The following is a 16,823-nucleotide window of genomic DNA, read 5'->3' as shown; positions in this document are numbered from 1 at the left end:
GAGTATAGGAGGGACTCAAAAAGATTCGATGGTGCAGTCTTCTACCCACTAATATCTCTAGAATTAAACAGGCTGGTGGATAAAGAAATAAGCTTGGGGACAATAATAATAAAAAGAAGCTAAGGGATCCCGTCCAATTCCACAAGAGCCAACAAAAAAAGGGAGCTAATGGTGGAGATAGGACATGGACAGATAAATGCCCCTAAATTCTTAAGTTTCAGGCAGCCCTGTGTGGATTCACGCATTTTATTCTGCTGCAGTATGATGGGTGCCCCACCTAAAATGTTGTGGGTATTTTTTTCCCTTTAGAACAAAACACTACAACTGTCATTCCCTGGTAGGCATTGCTTTGGAAAGCTGAACTGGGGCCTTCCCCAGAATTTTTGTTCAAGGGTGCCATCTAGGGGTGCCTTTGTGAATTCTCTACTACCCCCCCCCCCCCCCCTCTGTCATTGCAGGGACAGCCAGGTTTTGCTTTTTTCTTGTGTGTTGGCTGCCTTTTCCACCATATTATGGGTTCCCTGATGGCTGGGATCTTAGCTTTCTCCATATCATCAGGACTCGGCTCATGACGACCATTGATGGCTCAATAAAATAAAGCTATGTGCAGCCTCTTCTGTGCTTTTCAAAGGTTACTTACTCTGGCTAAGCAACCATTTCAGGTCTTAGGAAAGACCTACCAGGAGCACTGGGCTCTGAATAAGAAATGTGTGAAAATTTCCCAGCAACACATTGAGACCCTAAGCTGTTAATATCACAGAGAGGGAGAACACCCAGATTCTAGCTGACCTCTTCTCCCCAAATTGCCAGACTTAGCAAATAAAAATCCAGGACACCCAGTTCAAAGTGAAGATAACTTTTTTAATGTAAGTATGTCCCAAATATTCAATACTCACACTAAAAAATTATTTGTTGTTTACCTGAAATTCTAATTTTACTGGCATCCTGTGTTTTATCTGGCAACCCTGTGTACTTGGAATTGAGGGACTTGAAGCCTGCATCCGTCTTGGGAATTATCAAACAAAGTTAAGTCAGACAATTCTGGTGCAGATGAAGTGGCCAGGGGTTGGATTGCGGGGGGGGGGGGGGGGAACATGGCATTTTCATTCTCCTTAGTAGATATTTATTTTCTATCTTTCTTCAGACCATATGTAGGTTTTTGGTTAAAGCTGGGGAGCAGATTCCATAGTCAGGCTCAAATCCCAACTTTGCTACCAACCTAGCTGAGTGACTATGGGCAGGTTACTTAACCTCTCTGTGTCTCAGTTTCTTCAGTTATAAAACTTGAAATAATAATTGTATTTATTTTCTGGGTTGTTTAGTAGATTTAGAAATGATGCTCATTAAGTGCCTAGCACAGTACCATATAGCTCAATACGTGAAAGCCATAATCATTGTTTTGATATTTTTGAACACAGGTAGACTTAAAGTACACTAACTTTCAGATGGAGACATGTCTCCTCACCCATGGGGTCATGAGCCTCATTAGCATCCTACCAGTCTCTTTCTACTTACTCACTTTGTTGAGTTACAGCTGCTGGTTTCTGTGGGACATTGGGTTTCATGCCGCATTATAGGAGGCCTGGTAATAACCCCATTTCTGTCTAAACCCAAGTTTCAAACCCTGTCACTAATTCATTTATTCCAGATACTATTTGAAACTGTATATAGTATGGTGTCTAAATGTGGTATATGTCTGATTGGATAGGAGCTCCCAAATGTGGGGTGACGATCAGGTGGAAGCTGGTGGCACAGGAGTTAAAAGGATTTCCCTGAGGCAGAACAAAGGAGACAGAAGTTTACTGAATAGACCACAAGGGAGAGATGGGTGGGAGTGCAGCAGAAGCAGCGGGTGGGGGCTGTTTTTAAAGGCAAAGGTAGGGAGGTGTGGGAACATACAGAATTCTCCCCTTTTTGGTAACAGTGCCTGGTTGTAAGTAGCCCATTGGTTAGTTAGGGCCTATGGATATTTTGAGGTGGGTCATCTGATGGGCCTGTCTGTATTCAGCCAGGGGGTCGCTGTGGGCCCTGCCTACATTCCATTGCTCAAGCCTGTTTGCCTAAAAGCAGCCCCTACCTATATGCCTGATGATAGAGAGTACAAATATAAGAGATGAGCAACCACAAGGTTATTTTGAAAGTATGGAGTGCCCAACTTTGAGGAAGAAGTAAGAAAAAGGAGCAAGGGAAGTACCTGGTGCCATGCAGTGCTCATGGTAGGATCTCAGAAATGTTTGTGTTCAGGGCAGGTCCTTTGTGGAAAGAGCACTGGACTCGGGTCATGAGGACGGGCTTCGACTTGGACCCGTGTTTCTTAGGAATCGCATCAACTTGAGAAAGTTATGTATCTTGCTCGGTTTTGATTTTCTCATCCACAAATTGGGAACAACATGGAGTTTGGGGGGAAATTGAATAAAATAACAGATATGCAAGCATGGCACCCCAAAAGAGCTCAGTAAGTCTAGCTTGGTTTTGAGAGAACTTTGAAGGCGACCAAGTAACACGTGCTTTGAATAATTGGGCAGCAGCTAATATTGTAACCTGTAAGTACAAATGTGTGCGAGTGTGTGTGTGTTTCTGCATTTATAATAAGGATTACATTAGCCACAACATCTATAGAGTGCCTCTTGTATCGGGTCACCAAGCCATCCCACTTTGCCTAGGACTGAGGGGGTTCCCAGGATGCAGGACTTAAACTGTTAAAACCCAGACAATCCCAGGCAAACTGGGACGAGTTGGTCGTGTCCCCCCCCCGCTATGTGCAAATTGCTTTACAGACATTATCTCATTAAACCTTTAAACCTACCCTATGAGGTGGGTACTCACACTGTTGCCATTTTACATTTAAAAAGGACACTTAGAGAGATTAAGCAACTTGCTCGAGCCACTTAGCTAATTAATGGGAAGGGCGGGATCTGAACCCAGCTGTGTCCACCCCAAGACTTTAACCACCATGCTATTTGCATTTAGACTTCACCAAAGGCGCAGTCTTTCATTGCCACTCACCTCCACATTCCCGGATCATTGCTAACACCCTCCCATCTCCCCTTCTGTCATCAACGATTTCTGCTGCCCAGCCAGGCCTCCAGCAAAGGAAGACACCAGCTGAGTCAAGCCCAGTCTTGTATCTGGGCACAGCTGAGGCCCCTCCTTCCTTAGCAACAGACGCTGAATCCTGGTTACGGGCCCCAGGGCCTGGGTGCAAGCAAGCACCTACGATGTTAAAACAGCCCAGAGAAGAGGAGAGAGAAGAGCTCAGGCTGCCAGGGTATTGTTTAGCGGGGTGTTTCCTCCCTCTTCTCTGTATTAATATGTAACTATGCTTCAGTTTTTCCTCTCTTGGAGCTGCTCAGTGGAAGGGAAGACTGGCCAGACCAGGAGGTGCTGGAAAAACAGCAGAAAAGCCCAGCAGAACCCCAATGCTGTCCCTTTATTCTCTAGCTTCCCTTTCTTTCTTCTTCTACCAGGGAACTCCCCGGGGGGGCCGAAGTCTATTACCTCAGAGAGGCAGCCCTGTGAACAGAGCTTTCAGAACATTTAGAAAGTTCCATCTTCTGTGTCATCCCCATTATGCTCTAAGGAAGTGTGAATTTCAGAGCCACTAGTAGGAGAGGATCGTCCCCGGAGAAACTGAGAGCTCTTTATTCATTTTGTAATAGGTCAATTAGAGTGGACAACATGAGTGACATGGGTTGCTCATCTCAGAAGGTAGGTGTGAATTTTAAGGTGTATTTCTTTCTTTTTTTTTTAACCTGTATTTTCAACATGTAGGGAATTGGGGGGTGGGGGAAGGACGCTTCAATGATAGACTGCCATTTCAGATCCCCTTGACTGAGCAAGTGTGTTTACCACCTTTTTATGTGTGTCCTTTGAAATATGCTTTTTGCTGAATTAGGCTTTTGAACATCCTCAGGTTTTGCTGTGAAAATTTTAGGAGTAGACACCTGTTGTTCCTTTCCCTTCCTTTCCAAGGCCATTAGATGTTCTGTTCCATCCAACAATTCTCAACACTGGGTGTACATCAGAATATCCTAGACAGCCTCTTGAAAACAGAGACTTAGCCTCACTTCCAAAGGTTCTGATCCAGAAGGGTTGGAGTGGGGTCCCCAAATCTGTATTTTTAACTAAGAATTGAGTGATCCTGTTACAGCAGGTCCTCAGGTGAGCATTTGGGAATGGCCTCCAAGAAGAATGTGCAAACAACATATGTAGTCAGAAATCAGCCCTCTGAAAGTAATAGTTCTGCCTGATCTAGGTGTCAGAATCTTGGTTTTAAAAGCCAAGATCCACTAGGTTGCTATACATTAAAGTGCCCAAAGGAGCATTTTAAATTGAAACTTTATGAAATTAAAGTGGATTTGTTGATAATGGCTGAATCCACTGAAATGAAATGAAAACTCCCTGCAGTTTACCAGAGAAAACACTTAAACATTAACATTTTTAACAAACCATTTTGTATACTGGGTAGTTCTTACAAAAATCACTGTCTCTTTCCCCTTGAAGATGCCACAGAGAATTCTTAGGTGGGTATGGTCAATCAAGAAAAGTATGTTTGTTCTGTTCCAGAATTGATTTCTAGATCTGCTGATCCTGTGTGTATCCCACGTTTTCCTGTCCCATGCACTGAGATGTTTTTTGCTCTCAGCGTATTTATGGTTCTGTGTGTATAAGTCTTAGTCTGTGCCAATAAACTAGCTCAAATTTAATTTGTTCTTCAGAGGTTCTGCTCTATTATGTTCCATAAAATTCTTAACATTGGCTTTCTTGCAAAATGTTGTTTTCCTTTCTTTATTTTCCCAAGAATGGCTTATCTCTTTGTATGATGATTCAGCTGCCTCAGTGTCTGCCCCTTGGATGACCATCTGTCACTATGGAGGAGCATAAATATAATTCAATCTGGCTCAAACCCAAAAAGGAATCTCTGGGCTTAAGTAACTGAGAAGTCCAAATTGGATCCAGGAGTCCAGCTGATGTCTTTGGGAGTCAATCTTTTTCACCTTCTGGGAGTTATGCTTCCTTCTATGTTGGCTTTATCTTAAGGAGAGCTTTATTGCCACATCAGGCAAAGATGACTGTTAAGAGTGCCTCTTTCTTGGTAGGTCTGGTGAAAGTGTCAGGAAAGACTCTGATCAGCCCAGCTTAGGTCACAAGCCTGTCCCTGAGCAATCACTGTGTCTAGGAGGATGGAGTACCCTGACTGACCAGACCTGTGTCACATGCCCTTTCCTGGAGCCAGGGACTGGGATCAGCCTATTATACAGTACAGACAGAAATTGGAGAAAAGCCAGTTATGTCCCGTTAGGGCTGTGTTCTACTTCTTGGTAGGAAGAGTAACTTCCCAATTGGTGTCAGGGCTGATGTCAGGTTTACTCCAACCATGAGCAGAAACATGAAGGCCAAGGCACCTCCTGAATAATGTTAACTTCCTCCTCGACTGCAAAAGGTCAGGGTTTGGGGGTTAGCTACTCGTTACCACTTTTGTTGGTTACTTAAGATGTCCAAAATTTGTGGTGTTTGCTTGTTGCTTTTTTAATGAAGATTTTTATTTGAAACAGATTTAAAAGCTAGGCTAAGGGAAAGATTTCCACTGACCACAAAACCTTCTTGCCTGCAAAGATGAAAAACAGGCAGCCGTAACTTATCAATCAGTATGTGTTATACATCTGGGGTCCTGAAGGAAATCATAAACATCTTCATAGTGCTGAAAGTGCTGTTGCCAGAATCTACCTCAGATGGTGTGATACCCACTTTGCATGGCCAGGTTCCTTTCAGTCTGATGCCAGAGTTCTCTCATTTTGTTCAGCTGATCGGTGCAGATCTGATATTAATTTTTCTTAAGATTTTATTTTATTTGAGAGAGAGAACATGCACATATGTGCATGCACATGAGTGGGGGGGAGGGGCAGAGGTAGGGAATCTTCAAGCAGACTTCCCACTGAGCATGGAGCCTGACACAAGGCTTGATCTCACCACCCATGAAATCATGACCTGAGTCAAAACCAAGAGTCTTATACTCAACGGACTGAGCCACCCAGGTGCCCTTCTGATATTAATTTCAGTAGCGAAAATCATCTTGGAGATAATTGATCAATTCTTAGATCCTTAAAATTGAGGTCAAGAGGAGAAAGACAGAGTTATTTAAATCAACAAAATGAATTCTTTAAGCTAAAAACAACAAGGTCTGTGGGTCTTTGTTTAAATTGAAGCCCAACCAACCCTATTTTTAATGAAGTTCTGTTGGTGAGTCTAATGTGCCACAATTTTTGAGAATAACTGGATTAGGCCATTAGACCAGTGGGCCTGTTGTATGTTTTTAAAGATCTCAGGCTTGCATCTTTGTTTATGAGTTTGCATGTCTTCATTTAATTTTAAGATCAACACCTTCCTAAAGTAACTTGTCATATTAGTGATACTTGCTATTCCCAATGTGTTGGGATGCAGAGTCATGTGTATTTAAAAGCACCTCTGTGTGGCTAGGATGTGTTACCTATATTCTCTGAGCTTTAGTTTCTTCAGGTTGAATGTGGGTATAAAAAACTGTCATAAGGCTGTACAGTGCCTAGAACAAAATAATTCAGAATAATGATAGTGGTGTTGTTGTTGTTGTTATTGTCACTATTTTCTGAGGTTGAGTCATCGGTGAGCAGTTGGTTAGGACATGAGGGTGGCTAACATCTGCTTCATATACCCCCTATCTGCGACCCCCTGTCAGGTACCCTGCATGACATAATTTGCTGACTCAAGTAAATCAAATCAATCCAGTAATGTCTCATCTTACAGAGTTCAGTCCAAAGTCATTGCCTAAAGTGAAAAATCATGGACAGTCAAAAGTGCCCTTGAAAATCCCTTAAACCATCTTTAAAGTGCTGTGTAGAAACACCTCTCAGTAAGTCCAGCCTTGCAGTTTTCCTCTATGTTGGGACCCATTGCACTTTCTCCATCACAGCCCCACATAAGTAGTGATCATGCATGTAGGGGCTGGGTCCTAGGACAGAAACACACACGGAATTGCTCAACACTGCAGTCACTTTCGGCTCTGCTCAGGAGAGGTGCTTGGGAACTGAGACTGGCCATTGGAGCCACATGTTCACCCCTACCTGAGGGTCACCCCTAAGTGCACATTCACTGAATGGATTGGTGGACTTAGATACCCACACCGTGTAAGTGATATTTTTTTTCTTTTCACAGGAAGTGCAGAGAGTTGCTCATGCATGTGTTTAACACACAGATAGTACAATGCCCCTGCGTAAGCCAATTTCTATTTGGAATTGTGTATTTGGTGAAATGCAACAGTCCATTTTTTAAAGTTAGCCCCTTGAATCATGACCCAGGATAGGGTAACTTGGGGTCTCCCCAGGGGAAAAATATATGTTAATTTACTCATAGAGGGGTAGCCAAGGAGAAAACACTGGAGGAGAGACAGACTGCTAATTTAAAAAATGAAACCTACACCATGGATGGATGGGGGTGAGAAGGGTGTTTAGTGGGCAGAACTCTGTAACCTAACCCCTTTCTTGGGGATCTTTTTACTCCATGCCAACCTAGAGGTTTGGAAATCTTGCCTAATTCCTAAAGAGTGGCTTTGTTCCCATTTCTTACAGATCACCAAGAGTGACTCGATACATCACATGAGCCACTCCCAGACACGGCCAGAGCTGCCCCCTCTGCCTGCTTCTGCTAAAGAGGAACCATCTGAACTCTATCAGGTATGTTCACCTGGCTACTGCTCTTCTGCTGGTACTCCCCGGGGGCAGGGAGACAGTAAGACTTGACAAGTGGGATCAATGGCGCTTTGGTCACTTTTGCTACCAGAAAAGTCTCCAGCTGTGTGGGGGAAAAAAAGCTATCCAGTAGCACAAAGGTGAGTTAGGATCCAGCCTTCTCCCTTCCCTGCTGTGTTGTTGAACCTTTCTGAACTTCTGCATCTTCCATTATTTCTACACTATAGCCATGTCCATAAAGAATAAAGACAATAGAAGTAAATTACCTGACTCACAAATATACCATTTATTGAAAGCCAGCTATTGTCCTTGACGTCAGAAATCATGCTCACAGGGGACAGAGAAGTGCAACTGGTGACCATCCAAGAAGCATTTTCCTGAGTTTGTAGAAGGTAGAAACAGCGTAAGGCATGCAGGACTCCCTGAGTGTCCATGTGAGTGGAGCTTAAGCTACTCCAGAGGTGTCTTCCCCCGTGTCATACTCCTCTGTGTTTCTTCCCTTGTAGACGGTCATGTCGCACAGCTTTTATCCCCCCTTGATGCAACGCACATCGTGGACCCTGGCTGCACCCTTCAAAGAGCAGCACCACTACCGTGGCCCCAGTGACTCCATTGCCAACAATTACTCCTTGATGGCCCAGGACCTGAAGCTGAAGGACCTGCTGAAGGTTTACCAGCCAGTCACCATCAATGTCCCTAGGGAAAAGATGATTCAGGGGCTGCCATTAGGTATTTGTAGCAATGTGCCATACCAGCTCAGAATGGGGCGTTGGGTGGGATTTTTAGTCCTGGGTTCTAGTTCTGGCTCCTTTGCTTGCTGCAGCCAACCTTGGATAACCTCATAGAGTCTCAGTCTCCTCATCCATGAAACAAGAATGATTGTAATAGCTAACATTATATTTACCATATGCCGTATCCCTTATGTTTACCACACACCAAACACTTGTGTTATTAATTGCTGCATAACAAATTACCCCCAAAACTTAACGGTTTAAAACAACCAGTATTTATTGTCTCACGGTTTCTATGAGGCAAGAATCTGGGCATGGCTTACCTGAATGGTTCTGGCTCAGGGTCTCTCACAAGGGTGCAGTCAAGGTGTCAGCCAGAACCACAGTCATCTACAGGCACCCAGGGAAGGATCCTCTTCCATGACCACTCAGGTCCTCAAGTCCTTGGTGGCTGTTGGCCACAGACATCAGTTTCCTGCCACATGGGCCTTTCGATGGGGCAGCTCACAACATGGCTTCTGGCTTCCCTCACAGGGAACAAGGGAGAGAGCAAGAGAGAGAAGAGAGCCAAAAAGACAGATACCAGAGTCTTTTGGGAACTCAATTTTGGAAGTGACATCCTACCGCTTTTGCTGTATTCTATTTGTTAGAAGTGAGTCACTAGGTCTAGCCCACATGCACAAGAGCATGATACCAGGAAGTGGGGAATCACTGGGGGCCATCTTGGAAGCTGCTTACCACAGTACTTTATATGTATTAATTTATTTAATCCTGCTGGGTACACTTAAATCTGCTTATCCTTCAGTAATTCTTAACTACAACGTGTGTTGGAGCCTCTTCATCTGCCCTCTGTCTCAAACTTATTTTCATATTTTTCATTTTTCTCTCTGTGCTGTGTCTGGGTGAGTTCCTTAGATGTATCTTCTAATTCACTAATTGGCTCTTCAACTCCGTTGGGCCTTGAGTTTATCACGTCTAATGAATGTTTTTTTTTTTTATTTTCATGATGATATCTCTACATTTTCAGATTTTCTAATTGGTTCTACTCATGAGTGTCACCTCTGCCAATTTCTCATTTTACTCTTGTGGGCATAGCTCTTTCAATATTCCTGGGAGGATCTTAAACATTTATTTTGGAGCAATGTTTGTAATGCTGTACTGTTTTCACTTTGTGAATCTATCCCTTGATTGTTGAGTTTATTAGCTATCTTTCTTAGTATTTATTTTTCTCACATGTTCTGGGATTTTAGTTTCCAGGCTTGCGTCGAGAGTTTTTTCCCTTCTTGGTACATGCTTCCCCCCCACCATTGTTTTTATTGAGGTGTGATTCACATACAATAAGATGCATAGATCTTAGGTGTTCAGTTCAGTGAGTATTGTGAGTATTGACAATTGTTTAAACATATAGCCACCACCTAAACAGGATATGGGGCATTTCCATCACTAGAGAAAGTTCTCTTGTGCTCATTGCCAATGAGTTCTCTCTCCTACCCAATACCATCCCACTCCAGTGTAACCACTTTCTGATTTTTGTCACCATAGATTAGTTTTGCTTGTTTTCACTTAGAAATGTAATCAGTTTGTATCCTTTTGACACATCCTTCTTAATCTGACTTTTTTGTTCTTATGCTTCATCTGTCCTCTTAGGACCTCAAACTGGTACCAGACCTTATGTTGGTGGTTTAGAACTCCCATCCTAAGGTGATGTTTAGATCTTGTAGATGTGGTCCCTGAGCTGTGTGAAGCTCGGCCTCGTTCTTATCAGTCTTTCTCTGTTGTCTCTGGCTTCCTTATGAATTGAGGATCCCTGTGCTTTATCTGCTATGTCTTCATGGGTAAGACAGTCCTGGCTTTATGCTGTGAGCCAAGCGCCAATAAGACAGTCCTGGCTTTATGCTGTGAGCCTAGTGCCAGTCCCCTACAATTATAGAGTGTTTCTGGCTTCTCTTACTCCCCCAGGTATCAAATACCTAACTACTCCCTGCTCTTGGCACAGAAGCCAAGTTTATAACTTTTACTTCATATTCTGTGCATTTTTGGTCCACATAGAAAACATCTTGTTGAATATTGTAATGTCTTTTTGATTTTTAAAGAGTCTGTTTTTGTTGTATTTGGAATAGGAGGAGCTCAAAGTATGAACTCAGAATACATCTAGATTAGGAGTCTTCAGTTCTCTCTGATTCTGTCAAAATGTCAATTTAATATTACGTCTTTAACACTTCTCTGTTGTTAATTGTTTTAGGCTAAAGACTTAAGCAAGTTACAGTATCTAGTTAAAGTTTACTAATATAGTTTTTATATCATTTACTGAATTCATTCATAGTTACCTTGTATTTACTGCAAATGATATTGGTTTTTCTATTTGTAATAATCAGGTAGTATTTCCTTTAAAATAAATATACTAAGTTTAAAAGTTTGCACCTATTTAAAGGAAAACATTGAACAGTAAGTTCCAATGTTTAGAAAATAGGGCATATAGGATTAGTGAGTGAATCAAGTAGGCAGTTATTAATACTTGTCAGTTGTATGAATGAATGGAAGGTATGTGCAGCTCCATTTCACACTGGGGGAAGCTGAGGCCTGGAGTGTTGAAATTACTTCTTCAGAGTCACACAGATGTTTAGTGGTGCATGTGGGACCAGATGGCCCATCTCCTGCCTCATCCCACTGCGCCAAGTCTACTCCTCTTAGTATGCTCTGGGACTGTCCTGAGAGCATGTCCCTATGGACAAAGGTTGGCCCAAGGCTACTGGCCATCCCTGATGTATTTCTTCTCCACTGTTCTAGCAGCTAACTATTCTTCAGAACCCAACAAGAAGAAAAGAAAGTTCTCCCCTAGAGACAAAGAGGATCCCACCAGGTAAGTGTCCTTGTGGGTGTTGGGGATTGCAGGACACCAAGCTGAACTACAGAAGTCTGTGGTCTCATTAAAACCATGCTCTGCATCTTGATTTCAGAGCATTCTCATACTCCAAGTAATTAATGTTTTTTTTTTTTTATCATAAGCTGGATTTCTAACCTCTTTTGAAAAAAAAATTAAGATATTTGAAGCTGAGAAGTAGCTACTTCTGTTAGATGAAAAATACATTTTCCAGTTCATGAAAGTCTCCAGTATTCTGTATTATTTTCTTACATCCAGCCAACTTTCATTGATTAACTACCTGCTTGGTTCTAGGTAGACTTTTGAGTTTCTAGCCTATTTTAAAAGAAAAGGAACAAAACTTTACCTTAACCCAATTTTTTAAGGCTCTGAATAAAACTAAACCAACTGAGCAAAACCAGTTCTAGCATACCTATGGGTGTTCCATGGTTAGAGGTTGTCATTGAAGGACCCATGCTAGTAGATGACACAGAGGAGAGGGGCTTCCACTGCACAGCAACACTCAGCAGCTTGAAGACAGTAGACCTGACACAGAGCACCTTTGCGGAGAACCAAGGGCTGAGCTGTGCCTACTTTTCAGGACCAAGCTGGCCTGCAATATCTCAATCTCATCACCCATAAAGAAGGAGGTGGTGACATCTTCGACCCTTCCAGGAAGCAGGCCAATGAGTCCAGAAGAACAGATTGGTGTGATGTTACAGCAGGAGATGGAAATAGAAGGTAAAGAAACCCAACCATCTGAATCAGACTTAGAGGTACGTTCTTATTGCTTCCTTTCTCTCAATTTGCTGAATATTCTTGGCATCTCAGTGATTTTAAACTTGGGGAGAACAGAATCACCCAGGGAATGTTTTAAAAATACCAAAGTCCAGACCCCATAACAGACTACTGAATAATGGTCTGTGTGTGTGTGTGTGTGTGTGTGTGAATTATTTTAGTAAGTCTTAGAAACCTTTGGGTCCTCTTAGAACATAGGTTGCAAAATGCTCACCCATAAGCTAGGGTTGCCAGATTTTGAAAAACAAAACAAAAAAACAGGCTACCTAGTTAAATTGGAATTTTAGATATACAATGAATAATTTTTAAAATTATACTAAAATACTAAATGTATAAATATATCTCACTTCATCCTATATTTTATCTGGCAACTCTACCATAGGCTGAATTTGGCCTATAGATGTGTTTTGAAAATGAGGGAAATCTCACATAAGCTGGATTTCTAACCTCTTTTGAAAAAAAAATTAAGATATTTGAAGCTGAGAAGTAGCTACTTCTGTTAGATGAAAAATACATTTTCCAGTTGATGAAAGTCTCCAGTATTCTGTATTATTTTCTTACATCCAGCCAACTTTCATTGATTAACTACCTGCTTGGTTCTAGGTAGACTTTTGAGTTTCTAGCCTATTTTAAAAGAAAAGGAACAAAACTTTAGAGCAAATAGCTTATGAGTTTATAGAGTGTATAATAAAATGATTTATAATAAAAATCCTAGTGACTGAGTATGTGCTATTGGCAAAATTCCATACTAAACCCTCTAAATGCTTGACCCCATTCAAGATCTGGGTACTATGATTATTCCTGTTGTCCAGGTGTGGAAATTGGGGTGAGGTCTGATTAAGCAACTTGCCCAGGGTTACATAGTCATTAAGAGGCACAACTAGAACTTAGACCAGCTCTGGCTGATACTAAAGTCTCTATGGCAGCATTTCTCACACTTGCCTGAAGATAAGAATCACCCGGGGTGCTTGTTGAAAAATCCCAAACTGATTCAGTGGGGCCCATGGATCTGCATTTTAATAAGAGCCTCTCTCCCCACCCCAGGCAGTTCTTACAATGAGGGAAGTTTGGAAGTTTATTCTCTATAAGGAGCTTCCATTTAAGATTGGAGAAAGGTGAGCTCAGCCTCTTCTGACCACAGACGATTGTCACTAAAGGTCAAACCTGATTTCCTACATTTTGTGCTTCTCATCCATCTTAAAGTATTCATTTCTAGAGCTAATCAGCTATCCAGCAGCTTAGCGCCCAAAACAAACAAAACTTCCTGAAGTCACCAGATCACATTGGCCATTTTTGTTCAGTTTGTGTGTTTGTGTTGCTTTTCTAAACTCAGAAGCCCACGGTCAGATTAGAAGTACTATAAGTCTCACTTGGACTTTGGGGAACTTTCCCTCACTGTGGCTGCAAGCCACAGGATCAAAGTGCTTTGTAGGCCATTATTGTTGTTGAGGACGGTGAATTACTGGGTCCATTTGAGGAGCTTGTTAATCTTCTTAAAGTTCACCAGATAGGTTCCCTCTGTCCTGGCCTAGTACTCATTCCACTGTTCTTATCTGCATAGCATTTGACAAGTCCATCCTTATACCCCACTGAACTCTGTGGCTCTGGTTGAATCCTCCAGGGTCAAGGAAGCACTTGCCTGCCATCACACTGCAGTGAGTGTGTGGCGATGGGCCCAGAAAGCCTGATTGTAGGGGGTGAAGGGTGGGGATGAGTGCTGTGTGAACAGGGCCTCTTGGAGGCTAACAGGTGTGGGCAGGTAGGCACAGTTAACCAATCACAGTCATTATCTTGCATTATGGAAGAGGTACTATTACTATTTGACCAATGGCATCCAAAAAGACATGATTGCCCCCGAGGAGGATGAAGTGATGCATCGGATTTCAAAGCTGATTTCTAACACACTGCTGACAAGACCCTTCCTGGAACCCCTGATGATCGCCCTGGTGAAGGAGAAGGAAAATGACTACTATAGTAGCCTCATGAAAAGCACTGGTAAGGCTGGGTGTAAATGGGGCAAGGGGCTCCCTTGTGGAGGGCACCATCTTTCTCTCACTATCAGTCCACCCTGGTTCCTCCGAAAATGCCAAAAATATCCTTTTCATTCAAATACTCTCCCCCACATCACTCATGTCGACACTAGCACTTCCTGTACTTTGATGTGCACCCGCATGGGGATCTTGTGAAAAATGCAGATTCTGATTAGACAGATCTGGGGTGGAGCCTGAGAGCCTGCATTTCTAACAAGCTCCCAGGAGCTGTGGATGCTGCTCACCCCAGGGCAGCACTAGGAATAGCAAAAGTCTACTCAAGTTTTAAAATCTAGCTCAAGACCTGCCTCTTAAGTATTTTTCTGTCTCTGCAGCCCTCACTGATCCCTCCATCCTCTGCATTCACAGCACTTCTTGTCTCTACTTTCAACTCACCCTGCTTTGGAAATCTCCTGGGCCATTATTTCTCTTCCATGATCTAACAATGGTGTTGTCTTTTCATTTCTTGTGGGTCTTGGCTCCCGTGTTAGACTGTCAGTTCTTTGATGGTGAAGAACATGTTATTGATCATAGCTCCCCTTCATCCTTTGGCCCGTGTCTTGTACACACAGTAGGTCACTGGGAAATATTTAATGATGGTGAGTAATGTGAGAAACACATCAAAGGGGAGTGGTGATCATATGAGTTCCTCACCTTCCTATTTTATCTGGACAATAGCTGCCTTTACCAGGTTGTCTAGTTATTTTTAATTTCCTAATTAACTTTCTAATGGTGTCAGTGTAATGGCCTCTTGTCTACTCCAGGATAGAACCAAATTTGTAAGGATAAACATGGAAAGTCCTTCAAATTCCAGCCTCACCCTACTTCTGCAGTCTTATCACCTTGAACTCTACCACTTGCATCTGATATTTCTACCCCAAGATAATTCACAGCACCTTGAGCATGTTTTACAAAAGTCATAGAACTGCACTTCATTACATGCTGTTCCTTCTGATCCCTGTGCTCTTCCCTTCCTATCCTGTCTGCTAATTCCTACTCATTCTTCCCAGTCCAGCTCAAATGTCACTTCCTCTGTGAAGCTTTTACCAATCTTTCTCTCCTTAGCATGTGAAGTATTTGGTCTCTAAATTTCCTTTTTTTTTTAAAGATTTATTTAGTATTTTAGAGAGAGAGGGGAAGAGAGGGAGGGAGAGAGCGAGAGGGAGGGGCAGAGGAAGAGGGAGAGAGAAACCAAAGCAGACTCCCTGCTGAGAATAGAGCCCAACGCAGGGCTCCATCCCACCACCCCGAGGTCAGACCTGAGCTGAAGCTAAGAGTCAGACGTTTAACTGACTGCGCCACCCAGGTACCCCTAAATTTCCATTTCTAAGTATCTGGTGTCATCTGTTGCATTGAATTTTTTGTGTGACTGCTTAGGTGTGAGAAATCAATTAATAAGAATGAGGCATCAGCAAATACTAGTTCATTGTCATACATGATACTAGATATCCTAGTAGAGCTCAACCCCAGGTTCTAAGCCTCAGACTGTGAAGTTGCAGTCCTCCATGAAACATCTCAGAAAGAAGACACACCAACAGAGTGGAGCTTCCCCGATTTAGTTATACCCAGGGGATTATCAACATAATGGGGATTATCAGTGTAAATGGTCAGAGGCTCATTTACATTCTAAGTGCTGCACCTAAGAGCACAGAGTGTTCAAGGTCCCTACTTACTAACAGTGTTTGCTCTGTTGCTTATATAGTTGATTACATCCTCATGGACCCAAGAGAGAGAAAAAGACTCTTCATCGAGAACATTCCCCACATGTTTCCTCAAAGAGTAATCCGGGCCCCTGTGCCCTGGCACAGCGTCTACAGGAATGCCAAGAAGTGGAATGAGGAGCATCTGCACACGGTGAACCCCATGATGCTCAGCCTGAAAGAACTATGGTTTAAAGAGTAAGAAGTTCCTCCCCTCCCTTTTCTTTCCCTTTATTGTTTGCCCACAAAAGACAGTATCTTATGCTGGGCACAGTGGGGGTAGCCCTGCCCTTGAAGGGAGATGACAAAAATCCTAGACCCAAAGTGCATAGGAACTGTAAGTGACAGCTCTCCACGCAGTGAAGTGACCCTTCTTTATGCTCCCGTGACACCCTGACCCTGTCTCTAAGTCCTGGCTCATACTGGTAAAGAGCTCAGACTCGGAGCCGGCTGCTCGAGCCCAGATCTTAATTTTGCCGCTTCCTAGGTAATACAGGTGTGTTACATCATCTGTCTGTGTCTTGCTTTCCTTATCCCTAAATTCAGGATAATAAGAGTTCCTGCTTCATAGGGTTGGTAGGAGGAATAAATAACTTAATACATGCAAAGTACTTAGAACAGTGCCCGACAAACTGTAAGTACCCACTAGGTGTGAATGAGCCATTACCTCCAAGAGGACATGTATCACACTGAATTACAATTGTGTGTGTGCTAGTTTGTCTCTCTCTAGCCTCCGAGACATATGGGGGGGGATTGAGTCTTATTCCTTAGGTAACTCAGTGCCAGCACAGGGATGGCAAGCAGGGGTCTGTTATGTTCATCAATGACTAAATTGGCCACAGCAAGTGAAGGAGTTTAGAGAATATAGGAGCCACTTTTTTTTCCCCTTCATTCTTCTAAATTGAGATATAATCCACACACCATAAAATTCGCCTTATGAAGTGCACAGCGCCATAGTTTTTAGTGCACTTACATATTTGTCC

General features: G+C 42.8%; 1 protein-coding gene across 1 annotated transcript in view; it reads left to right on the top strand.

Annotated features, from left to right (window-relative positions):
• The first annotated feature begins 3,678 nt into the window (after positions 1-3,678).
• The window catches only part of DNAH3 (dynein axonemal heavy chain 3), a 168,408-nt gene continuing 155,263 nt past the window's right edge, over positions 3,679-16,823 (top strand). Inside the window, exons 1-7 of the mRNA XM_021692238.1 lie at positions 3,679-3,708; positions 7,602-7,706; positions 8,228-8,456; positions 11,243-11,312; positions 11,914-12,088; positions 13,916-14,105; positions 15,843-16,038. Of these exons, the coding sequence (XP_021547913.1) occupies positions 3,679-3,708; positions 7,602-7,706; positions 8,228-8,456; positions 11,243-11,312; positions 11,914-12,088; positions 13,916-14,105; positions 15,843-16,038 (995 nt within the window). The remainder of the gene's footprint in view (positions 3,709-7,601; positions 7,707-8,227; positions 8,457-11,242; positions 11,313-11,913; positions 12,089-13,915; positions 14,106-15,842; positions 16,039-16,823) is intronic.

This window comes from Neomonachus schauinslandi, chromosome 5, assembly GCF_002201575.2.
Source record: "Neomonachus schauinslandi chromosome 5, ASM220157v2, whole genome shotgun sequence".
In the NCBI taxonomy this organism is placed as follows: Eukaryota; Metazoa; Chordata; class Mammalia; order Carnivora; family Phocidae; genus Neomonachus; species Neomonachus schauinslandi.
Note: the sequence above shows the minus strand (reverse complement) of the source record. Positions and strands in the feature narration are given on the sequence as shown.